The 27,178-nt window shown below is 48.7% G+C and overlaps 1 protein-coding gene and 1 pseudogene across 1 annotated transcript in view; both read left to right on the forward strand.

Annotated features, from left to right (window-relative positions):
• The window catches only part of Neurl3 (neuralized E3 ubiquitin protein ligase 3), a 28,492-nt gene extending 8,086 nt beyond the window's left edge, over window positions 1-20,406 (forward strand). The window contains exons 3-11 of the mRNA XM_074050222.1: window positions 1,857-2,125; window positions 3,150-3,365; window positions 4,806-4,862; window positions 4,972-5,034; window positions 12,954-13,197; window positions 16,618-16,761; window positions 17,249-17,734; window positions 18,628-18,678; window positions 19,675-20,406. Of these exons, the coding sequence (XP_073906323.1) occupies window positions 16,665-16,761; window positions 17,249-17,734; window positions 18,628-18,678; window positions 19,675-19,856 (816 nt within the window). The 5' untranslated portion in view covers window positions 1,857-2,125; window positions 3,150-3,365; window positions 4,806-4,862; ... (1 more) ...; window positions 12,954-13,197; window positions 16,618-16,664 and the 3' untranslated portion in view covers window positions 19,857-20,406. The remainder of the gene's footprint in view (window positions 1-1,856; window positions 2,126-3,149; window positions 3,366-4,805; window positions 4,863-4,971; window positions 5,035-12,953; window positions 13,198-16,617; window positions 16,762-17,248; window positions 17,735-18,627; window positions 18,679-19,674) is intronic.
• Window positions 20,407-22,303: 1,897 nt separating this feature from the next.
• LOC109683014 (RCC1 and BTB domain-containing protein 2-like) lies at window positions 22,304-26,534 on the forward strand (annotated as a pseudogene).
• Window positions 26,535-27,178: the final 644 nt, after the last annotated feature.

Below are 27,178 nucleotides of genomic sequence, written 5' to 3' on the forward strand. Positions count from 1 at the left end.
AATCGATGCCTGCCCTGCAGGGCCTGGCGCCCTCTAGTCTAAACCCCACTCTGCAGCATGACCCCTGTGGGTGAGACCAGATGTCTGTTAGGTCATAGATCAGGAGCACAGTTTCCTCTGCAGTGCAAAGGCACTAGAGTGAGAGTCAGATTTAACTTCCAGCCCTGCCCCTTACTGTGTGGCCTTGGGCCTGCCACTAAACTCTCTGAGCCTCACTCTCCTTATCTGTGAAATGAGAGTACCATTGTCCCTCATTGTTCTTAGGGGATTGGTTCCAGGACCCCCACAGATACCAAAACCCATGTATATTCAATTCTCTTATATAAAATGGCATGGTATTCACACTTTAAATCTCTAGATGATTTATAATACCCAATACAAGGTCAATGCTATGGAAACAGTTGTTACATTGCATTGTTTAGGGAGAAACAACAAGATAAAAAGTCTATGTATTTTCAGTAAAGATGCAGTTTTTGTTTTTGTTAGTTCTGGGGTTTGAACTCAGGGCCTTGTACTTGAGTCAGGAGCTCTACCACTTGAGCCACTCCTCCAGTTCTTTTTGCTTTAATTATTCTTCAGATTGAGTCTCACTTTATGCCCATTTGGGTTTGGACCATGATCCTCCCATTTATGCTTCCCTGTGCACTGGGAGGACAGATGTGGGCCATTGTGCCCAGCTTTTTATTGGTTAAGATGGGGTGTCACTAACCTTTTGTCCAGGCTGGTATTGAACTGCGATCCTCCTAACCTCTGCCTCCTGAGTAGCTAGGATTACAGGCATGGATCATTGTACCTGGCCAGTTTTGGTTTTTTTAGACTATTCTGGATGTGCAGTTGGTTGAATCTATAGATGTGGAAACGCAGATATGGAAGGCTGTTTGTATTTACCTCTTGGTGTTGATGTGACAATATAATGAGATTAGTGTGTGAAGAATCAGTCTTGGAGAAAGTAGGCTTCCGACCTGCCTCCTGCCCTCAGGGCTGTTGGCTCTTTTAGTGGCTCATTTATATTTCTATCAAGCATATCTGACTTAAGGGGTAAAATTAATATCCTTTGTGCCCCTCCCAAATAATGCCATGAACCATAATAGCTTCAATTCCAATCATCCACCCCCCCATTTCCATATATTATCACCTAATAATTTGTTTCCAGCTGATTTTTTTTTTTTTTTTGGTGGCACTGGAGTTTGGCTAGGCAGGTGCTCTTACCACTTGAGCCACTTCCCCAGCCCTTTTTTGTGTTGGGCGTTTTCAAGATAGGGTCTTGCAAACCTATTTGCTGAACTGCAATCCTCCTGATATATGCTCCTGAGTAGGTAGGATTATAGGCGTAAGCCACTGGTGCCCAGCTTCCATCTGATTTTGAACATTATAAATTACCCATATTGTTGTCGATGAAACCAATGACTATTTAGATTTACAAATGGATGAGTACTTTTATTCATTGTGACAGACCATATTTTCCAAAGATAGAGGCAACCATATCTCTTATCCCACATGCTCTTCTGCAGTACGACCTTGACACTCTCCCATCAAGAGGTGGAGTCTGGTTGGATGCCAGTGACTCATACCTGTAATCCTAGCTACTCAGGAGCATTTATCAGGAAGATTGCAGTTCAGCAAATCAGGAGGATCATAGTTTGAAGCCAGCCTGGGGAAATAGTTTGCAAGACCCTATCTTGAAAAAAAAACATCACCAAAAAGGGTTGGAGGAGTGGCTCTAGCAGTCGAGCACCTGCCTAGCAAGCATGAAGCCCTGAGTTGAAACCCCAGTGCTGCCAAAAAAAAAAAAATGAGGGGGTATCTAATTCTCCTCTGAAATCTGAGCTGACCTTTGTGACTTGTTTAATCAACAGAATGCTCTGGAAGTAACACTTGGTGACTTCTGAGGCTAAGACAGAGAAGGCATGCACCTTCTCCCTGGTTTCTTGGAACACTTGTTCCCTGGATCCTCCCATGGACAGGCCATTTGAAGGTGCTACAGTCAACAGTCTCATTCAGCACAAGCTTTGAGATCCAAGCTCAGGAGCCAGACATGTGGGTGAAGAAGCCTCCGATGCTTCCAGTCTTCAGTCATTTGTGTCATCCTCTGTAATTCAAGCTGAGACCTGAGACATCAAAAAGAGTAAAGTCAAACCATTCTTGCTGTGCCTTGTAAGAATCCCTGACACACAGAACCTACGAATATAATAAAATGGTTGGTCTTTTATTTCACAAAGATTGGGATGATTTATAATGCCCCAAATGATAACCAGGGACACTCACTATTACACATTGAGTTTAGTTTACTTCTTATCAATATACATCTGGCTCCCAAATTTTCCAGCTGTTTCCCAGAGTGCTGTGTCCTGATGAATTTCTGCAGCTCTGCCTTCCAGTTCACGATTCTCAGCTCAACTCTGCCTAATTTGTTGACTCACCTGACCATTATGTTTTTATATTCAGTGACTAAATTTTTCATTTCCATGGTTCCTTTAGAAAAAAAAAAAAAACCCTGAAACAATGATTTTCAATGGGAGACAGAGGTATGTTTACAATTTCGTAGTCTGATATGAAAAAAAAATCATGAGTGATCATGCCACAAAACAGTCAACTGAGTTCTTTTGCTCTGTCCAGATGGAAACTCACAGATAGTCAAAGGATGAGTTACTCGGTGTCAGCTATTGTGGGCCCTTGAGTGTCAAGGGGCTACGAATAGACTCTGAGGTTTGTGGCTCTTGATCCTGAGGAATACAGACTTAAGGCTCCTAATTCTTGAGGTCAAGGGTCAGTGCTCTGAGCCTTGGTTACGAGAGGCCCAACACTCAGTGGCTTGTAGAATCCTTGGCTCTCAGTAGCAGCTAACACTGGTGGTAGGAAGTGTTGACTGGCATTACAACTCCTGACCTCTAGGCACCAGGGTCCTCAGCTCCATACAGCAGCCAGTGTTTCCCATAGCTATGAGGGCTAGTGTTACAGCTACTGAACCTTGGGTTCAGGAGCCACTGGGCTCCACATGCTTGGCAGCTCTCTGGAACTCTTTTAGCAACTGGGGCAGACGGTTTCCTGACTTTGACTCTTTACAGTCTTCACCTTCATAATCTGAGCTCTCTGTCATCTCTTTGCATTCCCAGTACTTCCACTGACCCTGGATGTTTCTAGTGTCACAGCAATTGGCCCTGATTGCTCTCCTGGCCTCTCCAGCTGCTCCTATTGCTGCTGCCACTACTGCCACCTCTGCTCCTGCTGTTGTGACTGCCTCCCCTGCTGCCATTTTTTTGAAGACACGTTAGAGACTACCCAAGAGAGTTTTTATTGAAGCCTAATGTTGAAACACCAGGGAGATCACACAGAAGAGGATCTTCTGACAAAACTCCAAAAAGTGTGTGAGTGACCTGGTTAAATAACCAAAAGGGAGCATGGCAGGCAAAAGTCATGATTGTATGCAATCACAAGCCTTGCAACACAGTTCTTCATGCAAATATGGGATTGTAATCTGCATCAGTCATAAACCTTCTGTTGAGCCAGTGGGGTAAGTGTGCCCCCTCTGGCTTGAGTGAAAACAGCTGCAGGGTCCTCTAAAGTTCACTGAGGCTTGTTTTACTTACAGAGCTGCTTTCCAAGGCTGGTGCAGGCTGTCTGGAATGGTTATGACTAATGGTCGGCCATGGTTGTAGCAGTCTTCTGAAGCTGCTGGAGTGTCCTCAGAGTGATTTTAAAGTGACCAAAACAGCTGGGCTGCCACGAGGGCAGTTCTGCCAGTTGTCAGTAAAGGAGCTGCTTGTCTAACAGCTCCCCACCATAGGCTGCCAGGCATAAGGAAAGGCCTGTCAAAAAACTGGGTGAGGTGGCTCGTATTGGTAATCCCAGTCACTTGGGAAGTGGAGATTGGAAGGACTGCAGTTCAAGGCCATCTTGGGGGAAAAAAGTTAGTGAGACCTCCACTCAACAAATAAACTGGGCATGGTGCTTCATATCTATAATCACAGCTAAGTGGACAGCATAAGTAGGAGGATCACAATTCAAGGCTGATACAGACCAAAAGAAGACCCTATGTGAAAAAATAACTAAAGCAAAAAGGGTTGGAGGCATGCCTCAAGTGGTGGAGCATTTACCCTGCCTAGCAAGTTCAGGGCACTGAATTCAAATCCCACTGCCGAGAGAGAGAGAGAGAGAGAGAGAGAGAGAGAGAGAGAGAGAGAGAAAGAGAGAGAGAGAATAAAAAGGGTACTTACAATAAAGGCTCAACAAAAACGCAATACGGAACTAAAAATTCTAATAGCATTTAGCACTACTTAATAGTATTTAACAGTGCTTAACAGTGTCCCAGGGAGGACTTACCCCAATAAATGGTGGATCCCTTTGATCTGTCTCAATCAGGTTCTGGGTTCCTTTCAAATTTGTCCTTTTTCGTAGTATCCTAGCCTTTCACTGTCAACTTATTCCTTCCTCTTTTTTTCTTTTTTTTTTTTGCAGTGCTTGGGCTTGAACTCAGGGCCTACGTCTTGAGTCAGTCCACCAGCCCTTTTTGTGATGGGTGTTTTAGAGATGGGGGTCTGATGAGCTATTTGCTCAGACTGGCTTTGAACTGTGATCCTCCTGATCTCTTCCTCCTGGGTAGTTTAGGATTATAGGCATGCCTGTAACCTTGCCTAGCAAGCCATAACCTCAGCCCTTTTTACTTTAGTTACTTTTCAGATAGGGTCTCTCATTTTTGTTCAGAGCTGGCCGTGGACCAAGGTCCTCTTACCTAAGCCTCATGAAGAGATGAATTAGCATGCCCACTTTGTTTATTGAAATGGGGGTTTCTCTAACTTTTTGCCCAGGCTGGCCTCAGACTTCGGGCTCCTCCTGATCTCTGCCTCAAGTAGCTGGGATTACAGGTATGAGGCATAGTGCCTGCCCTTTCCTCTATGCTTTTACTATGTTTTTAGAATTCTATATCCAGAATGATTTCTATCCTTGTTAGCATACCAGCTTTATCTCTTTCAGCTTGTCCTGCTATCCCGAGTTCATGGAGATGATCATTGACCTGATGACCGACCTTCCTTCATGGTAGATGTTTTCTTTTTGTAGTTCGTAGCTGTTGTGTGTGAGTTCATCTCTAGGGGACTGTTTTGTTCTGTCGGAGTCCTGTGTATCCTCAGTTGGGAAAAATGGCCTCAGACATGGTTTGTAATTGTTTGCCAAACTCTAAGACTTCATGGGGGAACATTTCACTTTTTAGCTTGGGAATTCTTTGCCATATGAATATTATAAATTTGGATGTCATCTCCATGAATAGTTTTGGTTTTAAGTTTTTATTTTTCCCAGGAAACTTTTTTCCCACTCAGAACCCTAAGCCAAGACAAGATTCATGGTCACGTCCCCAGTTTGGTGGGTAGATTCGTTCTGGAGCGATCAGCCCTTTCAGGGCTCCAGTTGAATAAAAGGGTTTCAGTTTCAGTTCTCCTTAATGCCACACCTCTTTTCTTTTTTTCTGGCAGAACTGGGGTTTGAACTCAGGGCCTCACAGTCGCTAGGCAGGTGCTCCACTCTTGAGCCACTCTGCCAGTCCTTTTTTTGTGTTGAGTATTTGCCGGGGGCTGGCTTTGAACCTTGATCCTCCTAATCTCTGCCTCCTGTCCTGTCGTCAGTCTTCCACCTGGGTTCTCAGGTGCCTTTGAGTCATCTGATTCAATGGCTTGCAGCTGTCTCAGACACTAATCCCTGGAGCGTACTATATTCCTCTCAGACCTATGTCTGCCCGGCAGGTCTGTGTCCCTCCCCTGATACCAGTCATTACCTCCCACTGTCTCCAGGGTTTAGCCTTGACTCTCCTACTATAACCTTCCCTAACTCATGCCCTCACCTCCACTCATCCTTCTCTTATCCTGCCTTGTTCTAGTTTGGATCTACAATGGCCCCCAAAGGCCCACGTGTTGAAGGCTTGGTCTTCAGTTTGGTGCATCTGGGAAGTGGTGGAGCCTTTAGGTGGTGGGGCCTAATAGAAGGAAGTTAGGTCTTTGGAGCTGTTCCCTTGAAGAGGACTGGGGAGTCTCAGTCTCTTTCTTGTTCTCTTCAGCATCTGGCCACCAGAGGCTGCCTCTATCACAGGCTCCCACCATGATGGACTGTGCTGTCACAGGCCCAAAGGAATGGAGCTAATCAGTTACACACTGAAACCTCCAAAACTGCACCAAAATAACCTTTCCATTTTTTCAGTTGGTTTATCTTAGGTATTTGTTACAGTAACAGAAAACTAATGAACATATGCCCCATTGCTCTTCCTACAAGCCTATCATTTTCAGATTCCTTGACCTCAGCTCCTGCTCAGAATCCCTCAGCAATCCCTGTTTCCTACACAGTAGAGTCCAAACCCTCCCCAGTATGGCCTTGATGTCCCCTCTCCCCACACACCGAAGGACCATTGCTCCACTGTACCACTGGGCTAGACAGTGGTAGCCACCCACCCAATATCCATCTTCTCCCTCCTCCTTAATAATATAACTCATGTTTTAACTTCTCTTCCTGATAAAAACTTCATTTTCAGCTTCTCTTACAGCTAGTTATGGTCATGTGACAAAGTGCTGACCAATGAGATGAAAGTACTACCCAAGCTCAGTTAATAGAGAACTGGCTTAACTGAAAGGAATGCCCCTGGGGTCTTTCTCCTTTCTGTTGCCTGTTAATGTGTTAACCAGACTTCAAAGTCTTTTTGTGACCGAAGTACGGAGGCCAGTGCTAGAATGGCAGACCAGAAAAGTGGAGAGAGCCTGGGACTCTTGAGACCATGGAGCTGTCAGTGCTACCCTGCTCTGCTTACCTTTAGCTTATTTTAAGTGAAAAAGAAATAAATACCTTGTTTAAACCACTATTCTCTGGGGTATTTTGGTGGCACTGGGAGGGGGTGTATGTTGAACTCAGGGCCTTACACTTGCAAAGCAGGTGCTCTATCGGTTAAACCACACCTCCAACCCATTTTGCTCTGGTTATTTGGAGATGGAGTCTCAAGAAGTATTTCCCTGGGCTGGCCTCAAACCTCTATCCTCTTGATCTCAGCCTCCCAAGTAGCTAGGATTTCAGGCATGAGCCACCACTGCCTGGCAAAGCCATATTCTTTTGTGTCCTATATGCAAGCAATCCTGATCCCAGCAGCTACAACCATGCATCACTGGGTTCAAACACATTCTATACCTTTGCAGAGATTGTTCCTTCTTCCTGGAGCACTTTCCTTTCCTTCCTTCCCTTTTGAAATCCTAAGTCTCTGGCAAGGCTCGATTTTAATATTTGTTCCTCCACAGACCCGTCACCTTCACTGAACATAATGACTCTCGCTGACATTTAGGCACTTATGTAGCACTTACCTAAACCTCAGGGCACGCGCTCAGTGGCTGAAGGACAAAGATTGGGTTTTCTTCAATTCTGGTTAGAATTCTGGTCCAGAATTAGGACAGTGCTTGGCACACAGTAGGTACTCATTTAATTTCTGTTAGACCTACATGTGCACACAACATACACACACACACACACACAGCAGGCACCACTGTCATCTCCTGGGACAAAAACTCTGGCAGCTGTGAGTGAGCTGAGGTGCACACAGAGTGAAGGAAAACAGGAAATGAAAACAGGAAAGGCTCATGCTCCCTCCTTCTCCCCTCCAGTTCCCCTCCCTGGCAGGGTCTGCACTCACTACTTAACAGGCACTCCAGTGCTGGCTGGGCAGGAGCCTGGAGGGCCCAGGACAGTGGAGGCACATAGCAGAGTCAGGACCCAGAAAGATCTGGGTAGGGTGGACAGGATAAAAGTACCTGCATGACCTCACTAGGGTCTGGCTAGTTGCTGGCCTGCACTGGTCCTCCTCTCCTACCCCTTAAGGCCCAGGGTGGGGTCCAGCTATCGACCCCAGGATTCTTAGACTCCCCCAGAGTTGTTAGGATGCTTGTGGCGAGGCCAACTTGGTGACTGAAAGTGTGTGACCGGGAACACACTGGCCCAATGCCTTTGTACTAGACCTGCAGTCAGTCCCACCCTCTCCAGCAGGTGGCAGTGTTGGCCAAACTCTCAGATGCGCCATCATTTGTCAGCTCAATCAAAAGAGTATTTATTAGGACTGGACAGAAATTCAGCCAACATAGATCCAATTTATGTGTCGTTGACTTTCTTTTCTCTCCTGACTTTCCTTCTTCTCCTCTTCCTCCTCCTCCTCCTCCTCCTCCTCTTCTTCCCCTTCCTCTTCCTCTCCTCCTCCTCCTCCTTTTCTCCTGACTTTCTCCTTCTCCTTCTCCTTCTTCTTCTTCTTCCCCTTCCCTTTCCCCTTCTCCTTCCCTTTCCCCTTCCCCTTCCCCTTTCCCCTTCCCCTCTCCTCCTCCTCCTCTTCTTCCTCTTCCTCCTCCTCCTCCTCCTTCTTCTTCTTCTTCTTCCTTTTCTTGGCAGTGCTGAAGTTTGAACTTGCGCTTGCTAGGCAAGCACTCTACCACTTGAGTCATGCCTGAGCTTCATGTGAATGGAAGAGTAGGTGGGTGCTCTTTGAGTCTCTTAAATCACACTTTGAGGTTATACATGTTATTGTGGTGACAGTTCCAGGACCCCTGTGGATACCAAAACTCATGGATTTCAAGTGCCTTATATAAAATGGCATTTAACCTATGCAATCCTCTCATTAACTTTATTTATTTGAGTTTGAAATCAGGGGTTCACGCTTGCTAGCACTCTGCCACTTGATCCACTCCACCAGCAAGAAGATCTGTGATTTTTTTTTTTTTTGGCAGTACTGGGGTTTGAACACAGGGCCTCACGCTTGCTAGGCAGGCACTCTACCATCTGAGCCAGATCTCCAGCCCCCATTAACTTTAAATCATCTCTAGATTTCCTACAGTACCTAGTGCAGTGGAAAGCTACCTAAGTAGTGGTTGTACTGTATTGTTGAGGGGAAAATGAAAAAAAAAAAGCCTATACATGTTTAGTACAGATGCAATTCCTCCCCCCATTTTTTTCTTTTTTCTTTCTTTTTTTGGGGGGAGGGGGCAGGGTCCTACTATGTAACACAGACTGGCCTTGAACTGGTGATTCTCCTCCCTCACCCACTACCTCCCAAGAGCTGGAATTATAGGCATACACCATCACACCCAACTTCACACAGGCAGCTTTTTTCTTTTCTTAATCTTTTTTTTACCTTGAGATACTAGGGTGCCCTACCACTTGAGCCACACCTCCAGTCTTAGATGAGCAACTTTTTTTGTGATGGTACTGGGGTTTGAATTCAGGATCTCAGGCTTGCTAGGCAGGTGCTCTACTTCTTGGGCCACTCCTTCAACCCTTTTTTGTACTTTTTTTGAGATAGGGTCTTGCAAACTATTTGCCTAGGCTGACTTCAAACCTTGATCCTCTTGATCTCTGCATGAGCCACTGGTGCCCGGCTAGATGGGCAACTTTCTTTTTATTCACTTATTCATATGTGTATACATTGTTTGGGCCGTTTCTCCCCCTGCCCCTCGCCCCCTTCCTCTCCCCGTAGATGGGCAGCTTTTAAAGAAGTCCTGTCTTATTTGGCCCAGACAGATCCCTGCTGACCACTTATGCTCATAGCCCTGTTGTTCAAGAGGCTGGTTTCCTGGATTGGTAGTTCCCCCCTCCCACTGTTCCCCCACAATTTCAGTTGGGTTGGAAGACAGATGAGTGCCAGTATAAGAGTGAGGGGTCTCAGGGCCTGATGGCTGAGGCTGTGCTGTCTAATGGTTCCCCATTTGGGGCCTTCTTGGCTGCAGGTTCCTGAGTGAGCCTATAGCTTCCTTGCCTGTCCAGTTCCTCAGAGCCAGGAGGCATGGATTAGATGGCCCACACAAAAGTACGTTGTAACCAGGTAGCTCATGCCTATAATCCTAGCTACTTGGAAGACTGAGCTCAGTAGGATCAGTTTGGAGCCAGCCCAGGCCACATAGTTTGCAAGACCCCCATCTCTAAAATAACCAGAGCAAAATGTACTGGAGGTGTTACTCAAGAGTTAGAGTGCCTGCTTTGCAAGCATGAAGCCCTGAGTTTCAATCTCAGTACCACCAAAAAAAAACCCCACCAAAACAACAACAACGACAAAACCACTTTGCAATGATAGGGCCTGGGTCTCTGAGGGCTCTCTCTGCAGCAGAGAGGTCCCCATGAGGTGATAAGCCCACCGTGGGTGGTGCGTGGGGAGCTACCATTGGGGGAGGGGGTACAGAGGCCTCAGAAACCTCATCCCCTAGGAGGTACCCCTTCCAGGCTTTGAGGGCTCCCAGGGCCTCAGTTCATCCTGCAGTACTGACTAAAGCCAGCAGAGGCCGCCATCATGACTTTCAAAGTTCCTAGGTTTCCTTTCTGGCAGGGTCAGTCCTTCTGGGAACAAACATTTACAACCAGGACTTGCCAGGCACCAGCTTTGCTGTGCTGATTGTACTGAAGGAGAGGGAAAAGTGCAGTGGGGCAGCCTCCAGCACACACTTAGGCAACCAGTCAGCTACTACTTGTAAAGCTCCTACTAGGTGTCAGCTGGATCCTGTGGGGGAGACACTAACAAATGATAACTAGAGGGCCCTGAGTAATGAGGAACCATGGTGGGGTTCAAGCATGGCAGTTAACGCACGAATTATTGAGCCCCATTCTTGGGCCAAATCCCAGTTCTATCACTTACTGCCTTGTGAGCATGAGCCGGCTGCTTAGTCTCTTTATTCCTTGGTTTTTCCCCTCTGTAAAATGGGAAAAATTACAACAAATAGAATTTATCTGAGGAGTTGCCATGGGGACCATCAAATTATACTACTGGACTTAGAGGAGGAAAAATATCATCTCTCCTCACCCATCACCAAGTTCATGCCTGAGACTCAGGCTACATAAAACAGATTACAAGATGTGTATTTAATGAAAGTTTTGTGTCAGGAATGAAGACACAAAGAAATGGGGAATGCGCGTATGTTTCTGCTTTGGTTTGGAGGAAAGTGAACAGTATGTGTGGACACACTATGGTATAGAAGTGAGCTTGAACAAAGAGGTGTGTGAACTAATGGTAATAAACTCCCTAGTTTATGTTATGCACAGAGCATAACAAGGCCTGTTTTTTCTGATTCTCCACCATCTTGTCTTCAGAAGTATGGATAGGAGTCTTTGTTTGTTTGTTTGTTTGTTTGGTGGTACTGGGGTTTGAACTCAGGGCCTCACACTTGCTAGGCAGACATTGTACCACTTGGGCCACTCCACCAGCTCTTTTATGCATTGAGTATTTTTGAGATAGCATCTCAAGAACTATTTTCCTAGACTGGCTTCCAACTCTGATCCTCCTAATCTCTGCCTCCTGAATACTAGGATTGCAGGTGTGAGCCCCTGACTCCCAGCTAGATGGAAGTCTTATGATTAAAGAAGGGAGAAGGGTGAAGGAAGGAGAGAGGGGCTTCTGCTGTTTCTCAAATGACAAGGTACCATATTTTAGACTGGCATGTCCCAAACCCTGCCTGTTTATTAAATAAATTCACATGGGCATGAGTGGTGGGGTTGGCTTGGCACTCTGTCAACTAGATTTTGGCCTCTGCAGGCTGCAGTGCCCACCCCACATCAAGGTCCTGCAAATGGGACCACATCTCTCTGCCTACTGGCTTCAGGTCACAACTTGCCCAGTAATTTTCCAGACAGGTTGAAGCCACAGACCCGATTCCCTGATAAGGTCCCATACATATCTCTTTTGTGGGAATGTGGCCTATCAACAAAGTACTCTTGGCTCCAGCTCTGGGGAGCAACTCATGGCAGCCAATGTTACAGGTGGAGCTGGGGCGGGGAAGGAGAGAGTAGGGATACAGTACCACCCAGAGACTGGTGGGGCTGTCAGAGGGCCTGAGGGCACAAGAGGGTACTCAGCCTGGGTCCCTCAGACCGGGCCTGTCAGGGCTATAAACTGAGCGGGTAGGAGGGTTAGAAACTGAGCCAACTAAAACCATCAAGGACCATCACTGAACCTTGGGCTCACTTGATTGGCATTGACTCCTTACTATTTGCCTTTGACCATGGGCAAACTCCTTCTAGGGCAGAAAGTGAGGCGCCAGGCAGGGGTGAGGCATGACATTGCAGCAATGTCTTTGGAGGAAGCCAGAGCCATGCTGCTGTCACTGACCTCCCTCTCACCAAGAGCAAAGTCACAGCATGTTGACTGAAAGGGCCCCCCTTTCAGTTCATTCTGGCTTCCTGTTTTATACTTGAGGACACCAAAGGAGAGGAGGACAGAGAGCTGCCCAGGTAACACAAAGGGCAGAGCCTGGGTCTCCAAATTCCCATCTTCTCCCACCCAAGCCAATTTCCCAGCCCAGTCTGGGGCATCACCATCCAGCTCCCCCCAGGGATGTGCCAGGGCTAGTCATCCCTTGGTGCATTCAGCTGGGATGTAGCTCAGTGGTAGAGCACAGTATGTGCTCTGATCCCCAGCACTGTAAGAAAGCAAAACAAAAAACAAATGAAAATCCCATCCCTTAGTGAGTTTGAACTCAGGGCCTTGCACTCTTGCTAGGCAGGGGCTCTACCATCTAAGCCATGACTTCCAGCTCTTTTTGTTTTGAACCTTTGAGATAGGGTCTCACAGGTTTTTTTTTTCCCCTGGGACCAGCCTGGACTTTTATCTTCCTATTTATGCTGTCTGTATAGCTTGGACGATAGGCATGCTCCTATTGCTTGAGATGGGGATCTCACTAACTTTCTGCCCTAACTGGCCTCAAACTGCAATCCTCCCAATCTCTGCCTCCCAAGTAGCTGGGATTACAATTATGAGCCACTATGCCCAGCTATCAGAATGCTTTTTAATACTCTTGATGCCCAGGTCAATGGAACCAGGGCCTGCGGGGGGCAGGGCTGGGCACAAGTACTTATTAACTGGCCTCGGGCAGTTATAATGCACAGCCAGATACAGATGGTGAGAAGTCAGAGAGAGGACTACCTTAAAACCTATCCAGACCCTGTCCCCAGTCCGTGCTTCCTTTTCTCAGGCCAGCCAGCTGCCACAGGTCTACTGCCAAGAGAAGTCATCAGGAAATTCCCCGGAGATTGCAATGCATGACAACAACGTCTAATTAATCATCAACCCTGTAATATGATCTCGGGCTCATAAAAAGGGGACCTGCTGAGTCTTTGGAAACCTGACCACAGCCTCTCCAGACAATTCCTTCTAGACCCAGGGACCTGTGCCCAAGGATCCCAGGCTGATGGGTGCACATCTCAGCTCCAAGGCCAGTAAGTAGACTTCCAGCATGTTCTGCACTCTCTTCCTGGCCCAGGGGTATGAGAAGTGGAGGAGACTCTGTGTCGTTGCTGGGGTGGGAACGCCAGGAGATAAAGGTGTGGTCAGTGTCACATTGCCCAGAAGTCTTCTGCCATAGCCTGGCTCCATGTGAGGTAGTGAGTGCCCTGTCCCTACAAGAGTCCAGCAGAGGCTGGGTGACTCAGGTCCAGGACTGCTGTAATGCTAAGATAACCCACACAACCTGTCTGCTTCTCAGATCCTGTAATGCAGACAGTAGCAGTGGAGGTGTGCAACAGGTCAGTTTAGGGGACCTGGTAGAAAACAGGGGTCCCAGCTCTGTCATACTCAAGTCACTTTGTCCCCAAGCCTCAATTTCCTCATCTGAAGGCTAAAGACAATACAACCCACTCTGCTGGCTTACAGGGCTCAGGAACTCATAGACCTAAATGATGATCAGGTACAGAGGTTCAGAGGGTCACAGGTGACCCTTTGTAGAAGGGCCGTGGCCAGCAGGGGCTGGAGAACCAGATCTTTTGTCCTCAGACTGGCACTGCTCATCTCTGGACCTGCCCTCCTATCTGAGGCAGAGCTGGAACCCCTGCTCAGGGTCTCCTGGTGGGTGCCAAAGGCTCACATACCAGCAGTAGGCTGTATCCAGAGTTACCTCTGCTGTGGCAACTGTGTTTGGATTCCAGACACAAGGAGCTGAGCCTGGTATACCCCCATGTAGCTGGGTTGCTTCCCCCAAGTACAAGAGGCCGCAGAGGGCTTAGTGTGGGTGCCTGGAACCCCAAAAGCCTTGACTACTGGAGGGGGTGTTGATGAAGATCTAACTGGAGGGCTCATGGAGCAGGAGGCAGACCCTGTATCCCTTAAATTCCAGAGCCTTCTGGCAAAGATTCTGTAATTTGACTCCATCTGCCCAGGGGTGGGAACATCCCAAAGGACACGACTTGTGTTCCTGAACTTCCTGGTAGCCAGGCTGTGTCCTTGTCCAGCCTGGTACATGAACCTGCTCCCTGCAGCAGTGGGAAGCTCTGGAAATAGCTGGGGTGATTGAACAGGGTCCTCCATGAGCAAGTCACTCTGTTTCACAGAGCCTCTGGATCCTGACTGAAAATGCAGCCCATAGTAAGATTGGGCACCTTTGAATGGGAGGGTGCTCTGAATCTTGTGCCAACCTAGCCAGCTGGGACACGCCTGCTCAGAGAGCCACATTTGGCTTGTGGCTTCTTGTACCACTCCCCACCCCAGGAGTGGGATGTACTGGGTTGCCCTGTGAAAGGGTGGGAGGACCCCTGCAAGACTCTGTCAGAGGAGCCAGGTAAAGTGGTGATTGGCATCCACACCTTGGTGCCACTGTGACCCAGTTCCAAACTCAAGTAGCAGAGCCCTGAGCAAAAGAGGGAAAGGGGCACCTGTGAGCGGATAAAGTCCTCTAGACCCTCAGTAGGCTGGTAAGGTGAGGGTAGCTTTCAGCCCCATTCAACTTGGGCCTTGTACAGTCAGCAATCAGCACGACTGCACAGGAGCATGAGTGGAGAGACCAAGTCCCAAGGACCTCTTTGTTGCACTGCCTGTGATGATACCCTTGCAAGGGGCTGCCTGAGCATACAGCTAGGAGAAGGGTGTTCAAGTGCCTTGGCCACCTGCTGAGGGACCTGAACAGCAGTTTGTCCCCTCAGCTCCCTTCCTCTAACTGGGGTGACATGAGTATATGGTTCCCACAGGTCACTGGGAAGGCTCCAGAGCAGGAATGGAGCTTAAGCTCCCATCCAGGTCATGGCCTGATCCTCTCGGAGTCTTCAGGGCCTCCCTTCCCCGCTGAGGAACTCGTGCACCCACAGAGGAGCCCCTCCTTCCCAGGGAGTTTCTCTCCTCCCTGAACTGCCTCCCAGCCAGCCAGTTTCCTTGCTCCCCTCCAGAAAGTGGGTGGGGCAGTGTAGCCTCCCTTCCCAGCCCCCAGCATGTCCTGCCAGGATTCCATCTCTGTACCGGGTGCCCAGGGGATGGGGATGAAGTGGAATGGGCCAAGAAGGGCTCGTTTTTTTTCTGGCCACCATTAGGCCCAAGGAACTGAGATGACCAATCTCCAGTTCCCCCAGCCAAGGCGGACGGACCCTTTCCTGGGGCTGTACTAGGCTGAGTTGGGAAGCCTCCTACTTGGCCCTTAGTTCTGCCCCCGGTTGCTATGGGGACAGGGCTGGCTGCTTACCCACTCTCAGGAGGGTTTTTCCTGCCTCAGGGGATAGGTGTGGACAGGGCACAAATGCTGGTCACCATTTCCAGAATCTTTCTCTTGTCCAGGACCACTGCTCTGGTCCCTCACCAAGCCTACGTCAGGAATCTCTCCAGTCTGCACCTCAGGGACAGGCAGTGACTCAGCAGAGTGAGGAGTGGGCATTGGCTGGTAACATGGGGAGCCCTACTTGCCCCCTGCCCCCTGGTTACACAGGTAGGCAGTAAAGTCCTCACATTCAGAGTCCCCAGGCAGGTGCCCACAGACTCCAGGCCCTGGCTGGCCAGAGAGTCTATTCCATTTGTGGATAAGAACACAAAGCCCCAGAGGACACGGACCAACCTGGGTCAGTAGCAAGGCAGGACTAGAATCCACCTGGGTATCAGACATGGCCTGTCACCTATGCTGGTGACTGGATACTTCAGCAACAAGTCAGCAGTGGGTTCCCCAATGTCAGGACCCCTGGGGCTGCACCAGCCTAGATGTGCTGATTGCAGGCCACTCTCTGGCTTAGGTGCAGCTTGGAGGAACAGGGATCTGGGCACAGCTGTCAAATAGGGAGAAAGATGGGTGTGTTCCAGGAAGGGGTGACATCAGGGGCAGGGGTATTGGTTGGGGTGAGTATGGATATGAAGGGTTCTCTGTTCAGAGGCCCCCATGCACTTGTCCCTAATGCCTCAAGTAAGGGCATTTCAGATTGGCTTACTTTTGACCTGTGGAGGTCCCCAGCCCTGCTGGACTGTGGCAGGTGTCTCTTTGTGTATGTATGTCAGAGTGTGTCTGGGTATGGGGACTTGGCTAGAGTCTGGCTCAAGTTCTAATTGAGTCCACTTCCTTTTATTTTTGACAACAGTGGGCCAGCTTCCCTCCCCCAGCCCTGAAGGAGTAGGACCACAGCAGCACACCACCCTCAAAAGGGAAGGTGACGGAGAGGGAGAGATAGCCTTGGGCAGGAAGCCCAAGCTTCCTCCAGGCTGGGACTGAGAGGAAATGCTGTCCCCAGGAGGGAGCTTTCCTTTCTGGTTGCCAAAATAAGTCATGCAAAAAAATCCCTAGTTTCAAAGCCTGCTCTAGGCTGGACCCAACTCAAGAGTCCAATGGGTGTCCTTGGACTCTTCTCCAGCCTTCACCCCTGCCCCCTGGGGAGCTGCTGAGTCCCTTTCTCTCCCAGGACCATGATGTCACCTGGGGAGAGGTGAGGGGGACCCTTCCCCAGAGATGCCTGTTCCCTGTGGGAAAATGAACAGATCAGAGGAGAGAGGAAGCAAGCCCAGCCATCACCAGGCCATCTGCATTGCAGACCACAGCAGTCACGGTTGGTCTAGCTCCTCCCAGCTTGTTCTAGGTCTCCGGGAATATATGTGTATAATAAACATATATATACCCAACTAAGCCTGCCTTTTCTATGGACGGGCAGTAATAATGTTACCAGCACTGCGTTTAGCCAGGATCGGGACAGCAGCGGGCCTTTAGTTTTCACACTATCCTCAGAGGAGAACTGGCGCTTGGCGTAGTTCATAGTGGAAATCAGACCAAGGCCGGCAGCGGGGCCCCCCACTGCGTTCTAAGCGTGGGGCTCTGAGGGATCCTGGGGTTGAGGTGGTATGGGATGGTGGCTCTGGGTGGTGGTGTGGATTGGAGATGGCCCCAGGAAGCTGGGGGAAGTGGAAATGGTCCCCCAGGGGAGGTCAAGGTGACTCAGGGTGCCTGGAGTCCTGGGGTGCTGGAAGTTCTCTGAGGAGACAGCCGGTGGACCCGGGACGCGTACACTGACGTGCTCCACATCCTCTCCTGTCCTACAGCCACCGAGGCGCCGGGAGAGGCACTTCGCTTCCATGAGGACGCCAGGGGCGCGCAGGTACATCTGGACGAGGTTGGGTGCATCGCGCGAAGGTGTGCCACCTTCCACGACGGCATCGTGTTCAGCCAGCGGCCCGTGTGGCCCGGCGAGCGCGTGGCGCTGCGCGTTCTGCGGCAGGAGGGCGGCTGGTGCGGCGGCCTCCGCGTGGGCTTCACGCGCCTGGATCCCGCGCGCGTCTCGGCGCCCTGCCTGCCGCCCTTCGTGTGCCCCGACCTGGAGCTGCAGAGCCCGACCTGGGCGTCCTTGCTGCCTGAGGGTTGCGTGCGCGCCGGGAGCATAGTCTGCTTCTGGGTGAACCGCCGAGGCTGGCTCTATGCTAAGGTCAATGCCGGCCGCCCGCTCCTGCTGCGGAAAGACGTGCTCATGGGCGCCCCGCTCTGGGCGGTGATGGACGTATATGGGACCACCAAGGCGATCGAGCTGCTGGGTGAGACAGCCCATGGAGACCAAACACTGATGGGGGTGGCGGATGGAGGCTCAGGTGACATCCCAGAGTCGCGGAAGAACCGTTCATTCACTTCCAGTCAGTTAGTCTACAAACCCCTGCCCAGTGCCTACAATGAGGATGGGCATTGAAGACACTGGATGCGTAAGCACCAGCCATAGGGAGGCAACCTTGACTCTAAGGGACAGTATGAAGATATGACCAGCACCCCAAACATCTGTTAAAAAGCTGATCACGTTTCACAAAGAAGGAAACATTTGGGCTGGCTTTGGTGTCTAAATAGGAGTTCACTGGGCACAAAGATGGCAGGAAAAGGAACAGAAGTGTGAGAGCTCTGGATTCCCCAGAAGGCTACCTCCCTTGGTGGTCCATGGGTAGGAAAACAGGAACCATCCTCTAGCCAGTTGGAGGAGAGTAGATTTCAGAGGAGCACAGAAAAGCAGGAGCATCCTGAGTGGGTGGTCCCCTTCACTCAAGATTTTTCTTTAAAATCATTTGTCACAGCTGCCAGAGCCTCAGCCTTGGAACCGCTGGTTTGATAGTCTGTGGTGGGACCCAGTACCCGCGTTTTCCTACCTCCTGTATGATTTCCATGCATAGCCTGCTGAGGAGCTCCACTCAGACAGTAGCAGTGAGGCAAAGAAGAGGGGGGGAGGGGAGGCCTAAGAGGAAGAAACTGAAGTCCCCATGACCTAGCTGGGGTAAGCTGGGGAAGGGCTGGCCAGGGCAGGGCTTTTAAATCATCCTGGAGTGCGAGAGTGGTGTAACCTAAGAAGAAAGGAGGTGGGCACTTGCTGCGGGGCCAGGGTGGGCTTGGGAGTCTCCCTCTGGGGTTGCTTTTCTGGCTCTGAGCCTCCCCTTGCTCTCTGCCTTAGATCCAGCCACACCCATGGTCCCGGGTGAGGAGGCTGTGCCTGACCTCAAAGGTGAGTGGGTTCACCAGGACTCCAGTGCACATGAGTGGAGTGGAATGGAGTGGAGTGGGGGAGACCAAGCACTCGTTGCTCAAAGTCATCTTTCTGAGCCCCCCAAGCAGATGTCCTACAGGCTTTGGGCCAGATTTTTGCCTGCAAGAAACCTAAAAGTGGAGAAATGACCCAAACGTTGTATGCACATATGAATAATAATAAAAAAAAACCTAAAAGTAATTTAGTAGTTCTGACTTCCAGAACATTGGCTAACTTTCCTACTTACAAGAGCTTATTCATGAGCAGCTCACATTCATTGTAAAAGCATAAAAGCTCTGCCAAATAGAAAAAAGACTAAGATAAAGAAGAAAAACTTTGAAATCACTCATTATCTCTTGGGTGGGTGGATTTTCTCCCAGTATCTTTTAGTCATAGATGTATATACTTGTCTATATGGGAAAGTGTTTGGACTTTATTTTTCTTTTATCTAAACTAGAATTTTGTTATATATATATATATCCCTTTATACTATGCTCAATGTTTTTACCTATAGACACATACCTATAATGAAGCTGAATTTATAAATTAGGTCTAGTGAGAGATTAGCAGCAACTAATAATAAAATAGGGCAATTAGAACAATAGACTGCAATAGCAATTATTTAAAACTCATGACTTTTTCCTGGAATTTTCCATTTAATATTTTCAGACCATGGTGATTGAAACTATAGAGAGTGGGGGGAGAAATGACCCAAACATTGTATGCACATATGAATAAAATAAAAATTAAAAAAAACTATAGAAAGCAAAAGCTCAGATAAGCAGCGGCCACTGTATATATATCATAGATAGACATATTTATATATTTATATACACAGTATATATATTCTTCCCAATTTTTTCCCTTGATTACATTGTGAGCATTTTCTCATGAGGTACTGTCCTGGTCAGATCATGAGTAGAGAACCCACCCCTGGCCCTACATGCCTCCAACTTGTGTTGTCTCTTTTCCCAGGCACATCAGGAGAGGAGTGTGTCATCTGCTTCCACCATGCTGCCAACACTCGTCTGGTCCCCTGTGGCCACTCACACTTCTGCAGCTCCTGTGCCCAAAGAGTCTTCAGGGACACAGCCAAGTGCCCTGTGTGTCGCTGGCAGATTGAGGAGGTAGCCCTGGGGACTGGGGAATGCTCATAAAAGGAGAAGGCTTCCTAGCATGGGTGGCAGATGGAGATGGAGTCTTGCTTTGAGCATGGTCCCCTCCAGAGGCGGGAAGGGCAGACCTGCTCCTTTCAGTGGCAGTAGGTGCAACAGCAAGAAGGAGGCCAGGGACAGTGACTGCTTCTGAACCCTTTGCCCAGTAGGGACTTGGGCTGAGGATAGTGTGACTGGAAAAACCTCTCTCTTTGCCCCTGTGGGGTGCTTATTTCAGACTCCTCATGTTACAGCTGAAAAGCTACAGGTGTCCATCCATGTCTTCTGGAAGCCCTATAGCCCCTGGGAGTTGAGGCAGAAGCAGGTAGTCAGCAGGCAGAATGTATACCGTCCCATGTGCACTGGGTTCCCTGTGGAAGCTGGGTAACGTCCACGAGTCTCCCAGTTGATCTTAGCTACCTTGCAGGATGATTGTGAGGTCCTAGTGACATGTGTGTCCAAAGTGGATTCAAACCATGAAAGTGCACTGTCGTTATTGTGGTTAGGTCCTTGCTATTTTCTGAGATATCAAAATAAAGTTTGTATTTTTTTATTTTCTTTTGTAATGACTGTGTCCTCTTTGCTGTGTTCAGTGGGAGAGAGCGGAGGTCTAGACTGCTGAGGTGTGGAGTATTTTCGGGAGTACTGAGTATTTGGTCTGCCATCCTTAGACCACCCAGGATGTACAGTGGCCTGAGTAGGATTCCACGCATTCAGGCCTGTGAGTTCCATTCAGCTGAGCATGTGTAGGAGACGGTTCCAAATCCCCAGCCCACAAGTCCCAGCCAGACTATACCCTTGCCACCTTGGGTTTTGGGGATTTCCTGGAATCTCTGGTTCTGCGTGCACGCAGGAGCTGACACTTCCGCTCCATTGCTTTGCTGTCATTTCCTGCTTTGTGGCTGCCTCTAGCAGTATCTCCTGGGGCTGTACAAGGAGGTCACACCCATTGTGCTAAAAATTATAATGATTGACACTTCCAAAAAGGCCTCTGCTCACCCCACATCCAGGCTGAGGGTCAGTGTGTCAGGTTGGATGACACCAACCAACTTTCACTCTGGAGTAGGACCCCTCTTTGCCCCCATAAGTTCTGTAATCCTGGGCATGTGATGTGACTTCTGTGAAACTTAAGTTTGTTTTTTTTTAATTTTCAAAGTGGAAGTAAGATCATTTTCTTGCTGGTAAGTTGCAAAGTTCATGAGTATGTATCTTCTATCTTACAGGAACTACTTAAAATATGGCAGTTCCCAGTCTCCCAGGGGAGGGGCCCAAAGAATATTAGGTTCAGGTGTCAGAGCCCTGGGTGTCAGGAGCCTGGGCCTGGCAGCCCCCTGGCTTTCACCAAGGGCCCTACAGCACCACAATTTGGAACATTTCCTATGAGTCCTTAAGTAGGTATTAATTACTTTTCTTGTTACTGTGATAAAATACCTGACAGAAACAACTTCAAAAGGAGAAAAGACTTACTTTAGCTTACAGTTTCACTGATTTCAGTCTCTAGTCTTTGACTTGGTTGATTCTGGGCTCATGGTGAGGCAGAACATCATAGTGGAGGAGGAGGCTGTTCACCTCTTGGTGGACAGGAAGCAGAATAAGAAACAGGGATGAGGGTCTGGGAGAGAAACCATGAGCCCCACAAGCTAATAACACCAATTAGTGGTGTTATTTTGGGAGACTCTGGGAACTTTAGGAGGTGGGGCCTTCTCAGAGCAAGTAGGAGGTCACTGGGGGAGTGTGCCTTTGTATACTTGGTCCCCAGTCCTTTTCTTGCTTTTTGATAACTATCTGTGATAAGATGAAGAAGTTCCCCTGGCACACACTCCCACCTGCAACCATGGACCTCTACCATGTTCTACCTCCCCATGGACCCAGAAGCACAGTCAAGGGACCATGGACTGAACCCTCTGAAACATGAGCCAAAATAAATGATTTCTTCCTTTAAGCTTTTTTTTTTTTCAAGAATTTGATCACAGCAATGTAAAAGTAAATGGTGGCAAGTGGGAAGGGGGCTTGTTGTCTGATCTGACTGCAGGCTGACTAAGCTGTCAGGTGCTTGTCCTATCTCAGCCAGTGCACAGTGCTTATAAGGCCCAGGAGGCAAGAGGCAGGCTGCTGGTGAGTTTCACTTTCCCAGTAGCCTGGGTTTCCAGGTTGGTATTGTGATACAAAATCATTAGGTCAAAAAGAAAAACAAAAAAAGTAGGGAGTATGCAGCTGACCATTCCCTGAGGATGCTCTGCCAGGGTAAAAGGAAAGCAAAACCAAAACCGTGAACGGTAGATTTCTGTTGTAAATAGGAAGCTGGCCTGGGCTGGGTCCAAAGAGCTACTACTGGGCTTTCCTGGAAACTGGAGGGAAGTTCTCCAGGGTTTGTCCAAGTGACTCCCAAATCTGCTTCCTGTTAGACCACCTCAGCCATGCATGTACACATATACACACACGGCCCCAGCATGTTGTTGCCAGTGAGGCCTCTATTGCATTATTGCCTGAGACATGACGCCCTCAGCCCTCAGCACTGCATGCAGATGCCTCCTGCCTCTGATAAGCTGTTTAGAAAATTCAGCTTGGAAGAAGTCCACAAGATTCCTAAGCCTTAGCCAGCCTGGGCAAATAGTTTGTGAGACCCTATCTCAAAAGAACCCTTCACAAAAAAGGGCTGGTGGACTGGCTCAAGGTGTAGGCCCTGAAGTCAACCCCCCATACCACACACACACACACACACACACACACACACACACACACAATTTCCTAAGCTTGGTGGCAGAGGGAAAGGAGGCTATCCATGGCACTGATCCATCATCCCCAGAACTGGACTCCACATCAGTGTCCACTGCCAGCAACCCCGAAACCCTCCCCTTTAAAGGAAGGCGAGGAAAGGGTCCCCTCATGCATCCAGAGATGGTTACTCTTTGGTCCTCTGCTACAGTAGATGGGAGGAGAGCAGGTGATAGCCAAGAAAACTGAGGCCCAGAGGTGGTATCTGACTTGCCTAAAACCACACTGCAGTGCATGGCATTTTTGGCACTAGGTCTGGAGTCCCTGGATCTCAGCCAGGTGGCCCATTTGCCATGGTTTCACATGAATGCAGATAACTGGGATGGTCCTCTCCCCCACAAAGTTCCCAATAGAAAGGGATCAACTTGGACACAAAACAGTGACTGAGAGAGTGTTCCTAAGCCCCCTCCCTGGCCCAGCCATCTTTCTGTTGTCCTCTCCAGGACCCTCCCTCTCCCTCTGCCCTTCTGGATTCTGCTTACTGAAGAGATGATCAAATGCATTTTGTTCACTCCCCCGTCCCCTCATGGTGTGTGTGGCCCTGGAGTGACAGGACTTGGCTACCCCAAGAGCCCTTCAATCCCTCAAAGAAGGAACCCAAGAGTAACATTACAGGAAACAGAATGGCCCTCCCAGTCCTAGATAAAGAGTGGAGGAGCCACAGTCCAGGCTAAAGGGAGTCCAGGCTAAGAGAGCAGGCTCTCTGGTGACCAAGGTAAGAAGGATTTCCCCTGCCTGCATGGGAAGTGGGTGTTTTCCCAGCCACAAGGAGATGTGGAAAGTGCATGTCTTCTGAGGGGCCGGGACCCCTTTCAGGCTGACCCCTGAGAGGTCTAATGCTGTTTTTTTTGTTTTTTTTTTTTTTACCTCAGCAAATTTATAGGGCCTAGAAAATTCAATTCTGTCAACATGCAATGGGTGCAGCCATCTCAGGGAGGTGGCTCACAGTCACCAGTACACCCAGGATGAAGTCAGCAAAGAAAAAATGAAGCATCCCTGAGGCCTGTGGCTTCCATAGAAAGCCTACTCAGACTGTATGGGAAATGTAGTTGTCAACAGCCCAGCTTCCCCTACCAATCCACCACCATGTTTCCCCATGGCTACCTCCAGCCTCCTGTGGTTGGATATGCAGTGTTAGCCAAAAGGGTCATGCATTAGAGGCTTGGTCCCCAGCTGGTGGAACTGTCGAGAGGTGATTGTGGATCATGAGGTTGCTAACTTCATCAATGGATTCATCCATAGATGAATTCATAGCCGAATGGGTCATTAGAAGGTAAGATCTATTTGGAGGACACAGGTCACTGGTGTGATTTTGAAGGATGTACTTTGTCCCCGGCCTCTCCCTCTCTGTTTCCTGGCTGCTATGAGGAGAGTAGCCTCTGCCACACATTCCAACCACCATGATGTTTCTACCTTGCCACAGGCCCAGCTGACCGCGAACTAAAACTGTTTGCACTTTTTAAATTGTTTCTCTCAGGTATTTGTCACAGTGACAATAAAACTAACACATAGCCTTTGATGTGAGGTTCCAGGGCAGGCCTGTTCCTATGGGATGAAGGATTCCTGTACTGGTGACTGTGGCTGGAAGACCCCTCATTAGCCTGGGCAAACTTTTCTTAGAACTGTCTTGCACTCTCGAGTAGCCTGTGATTTTATATCACACCTACTTTGCAGCAGGATTAGCCCCCTTTTTGAGATTCCTCCAGATTCAATGGAAAATGCCAGACCATGTCCAGGAGTGTTTTGTATTCCCTGCCCTCTTGTCCCATAACTGCAGTCTCCCCTATGCTTGACCATGTCATCACCTATGGGATCCATTCCTTCCCCAGGCCTCCCGTACCCTGTGGGCTCCAGGTTTCCACGCCATGGTTTTCCCATACTTCACCTCCTTACCTCCTCCCCTTTTTCTCATGCAGAGTTTCATTAGCCAAACCTGTGTCACCACCTCTAACTCTACCAAACCAACATGGACTTCCAGTGAGCTAGATCAGAACTTTTATTAGTACTGGTCATCTCAATAAATTCAGGGGGAAAATGCTTAAATTTCAACATGCATTCATGGAAAAAATCTTGCTGAGTATGGAGCCCAGGGGTAGAGCACTTGCTTCAAATGTACAAAGCCCTGGGTTCCACTCCCATCATTGCAAAAATAAACAAATGAACAAACAAAATACTCTCAGAAAATTAGGACAGAAACTTCAGTCTGGTAAAAGATATCTTAGAAAAAAATCTATAGCTAACTTCAAAGTTATTGAACATTGTGTTGGGGGCGTCTATGCAAGAAGCCTCCACCCCTTCCAAAAAAAAGTATGGTGGTGTACACCTGTAATCTCAGCTATTCAAGAGGCTGAGGCAGGGGGACCACAATTTTGAGGCCAGCCTGGGCAGTTAGCAAAATACCATCTCTGAAACAAAATAAAAACCAAAGGGCTGGGGGCATGGCTCAAGTGGCAGAGCACTTGCCTAGCACAGGGCAATGACCTGGATTCAATCCCCAGGACCTTAAAAAAATTAAAAAGGAACAAAAAACAAAACACTGGAGCATGTGGCAGTAGGCACCAGGGAGGAGGCCCTGACCTGGCCCCTCCCGTTTGCTGCGCTCTCCTTCCTTTCGCTGTTGCCTGGTACCTGAGCGTATCCAGCTGAGATACCAACTCATGGAAGCTCTGGGTCTCAATCCAGCAGTAACTGAGACCCAGGAGACAGAGTAGACTAGCTCGGGCCTGCACTGAGCCAGGCCAGGCTACTCTGCCATTGTTGAAGATGTTAGGTGTGGGGGTCAATCTTTTCCCCTTGTTCCTCAAGCGTTCGTTTTTGGTGGTGCTGGCAACAAAGCATTATATACGACAGTGAAAGAGGAGATCTTTTTGTGCTTATCATAAACTGTAGTGGCTTTCTGGGGTTAGGTGGCATCAGAGCACCAATGAACCTCAGAGACTGGGTTCTTCCTTCCTTCCTCCCTCCCTTCCTCCCTCCCTTCCTTCCTTCTTTTCTTCCTTCTCTTTGGTGGGACTGGGGTTTGAACTCAGGGCTTCATGCTTGCAAAGCAGGCACTCCACTACCTGAGCCACACCTCCAGTCCATTTTGCTCTGGTTATTTTGGAAATGAGATCTCACAAATTCTTTGCCCAGGCTGGTCTTGAACCTCAACCCTACAGATCTCAGCCTCCCAAGTAGCTAGAATTACAGACATGAACCACAGGCACTCAACTTCAAGACTGGATTCTTTAAGTGGCAAAAAGTTAGCCTGCCTTTAGCTGTGGGAGTGGGCTGCACATCCCCATTACAGGTGCTTGCCTGGGGTCATAATAACTGGGCAGGCAGGGCTGGATCAACAGCTAATCAGCGCATTCTTTGAAGAACCACTCAGTGACTGCTCTTGGAATAAAGGGTCATGAGTACAGCGCATGGGCAGATGAGCTCAGTGGTGGTCATGGACGCTGGGGAGGTCTATGTCTGGGGTTATAATGGGAGCCTGCAGCTGGGTCTGGGCAGCAGTGACAACCAGCCACACCTCTGTAGAGTGGCAGTTCTGCTCTGCATTCATATCAGTGGGTTGCCTGTGACTACGCACACACATTAGTACGAACAGATGAAGGTTAAGTGTATGTGTGGGGCGAAAATTCTCATAGCGGGCCATCTGGGCACTGGCAATAAAAGTAACCAGCCCTATCCTACCCTTGTCATTGTAGAACAGAACAAGGTAATCATCATGAGTGCATCCTGTCCCTCCACCCATACATCTGCCACCAAGGCTCAGAGCAGGCCGCGGGCAATCTCCCTCACCTCACCCACTTCCCCTGCACTGAGGACCTGTTTGGGTGTTTTGCCACCTCTACTATCACTTGGTGCCTCCTCTCACCTCACCATGGCCAAGTCACCAAGGATGGATGTTGGCAACCTTGACACCACAGACCTCGTTTCAATGGAAAATACATTTTGTTTATTTATTTACTGAGGATTGAACTCAGGCGCTAGGCAAGCACTCTTCCATTTGGGCCAGGCCTCCGACCCTTTCTACTTTTCTTTTTTGTTTCTCAGATAGGGTCTCAGAGTTTTGCCCAACTGGCCTCTGACTGTGATCCTCCTACCTCCAACTTCCAGTAGCTGGAATTACAGGCATGGGTCACCACACCTGGCCCAGAAAATTCGTTTATGCACTCAAAGTCCTTCTCAAAATTAGGTGTGATCATTCTTGTTCTTCACTGGAAGATAATGAGGATGGTATTGTACAGTGACAGCATCAGCCTTTCTCTCAAGGAGATGGCAGGATTGCTAGATTTGGTTACATTGTATAGAGAAAATCATTTGAAAACTCTGCAATTCCCAAGCAAGGAGTCTGTGAGGAGAATGCCAGTGCCCTGCTCTCAGCTGCTGAGACATACACACAGGATTTAGAAGAATTCTGTCTTTGGGTTTTGCATAAAGTTCTCTCTGACTATAGTAATGTGAACTTCGGGCTTTGCAGAAGTGATGAAGAACTTCATCAGAAAGCCAGCAGAATGAAAGTCTTAAAAATTATCTCCACCTGCAGGAAAGCAGTTTTTATT

The sequence above is a fragment of the Castor canadensis genome, chromosome 12 (assembly GCF_047511655.1).
Source record: "Castor canadensis chromosome 12, mCasCan1.hap1v2, whole genome shotgun sequence".
Taxonomy (NCBI): Eukaryota; Metazoa; Chordata; class Mammalia; order Rodentia; family Castoridae; genus Castor; species Castor canadensis.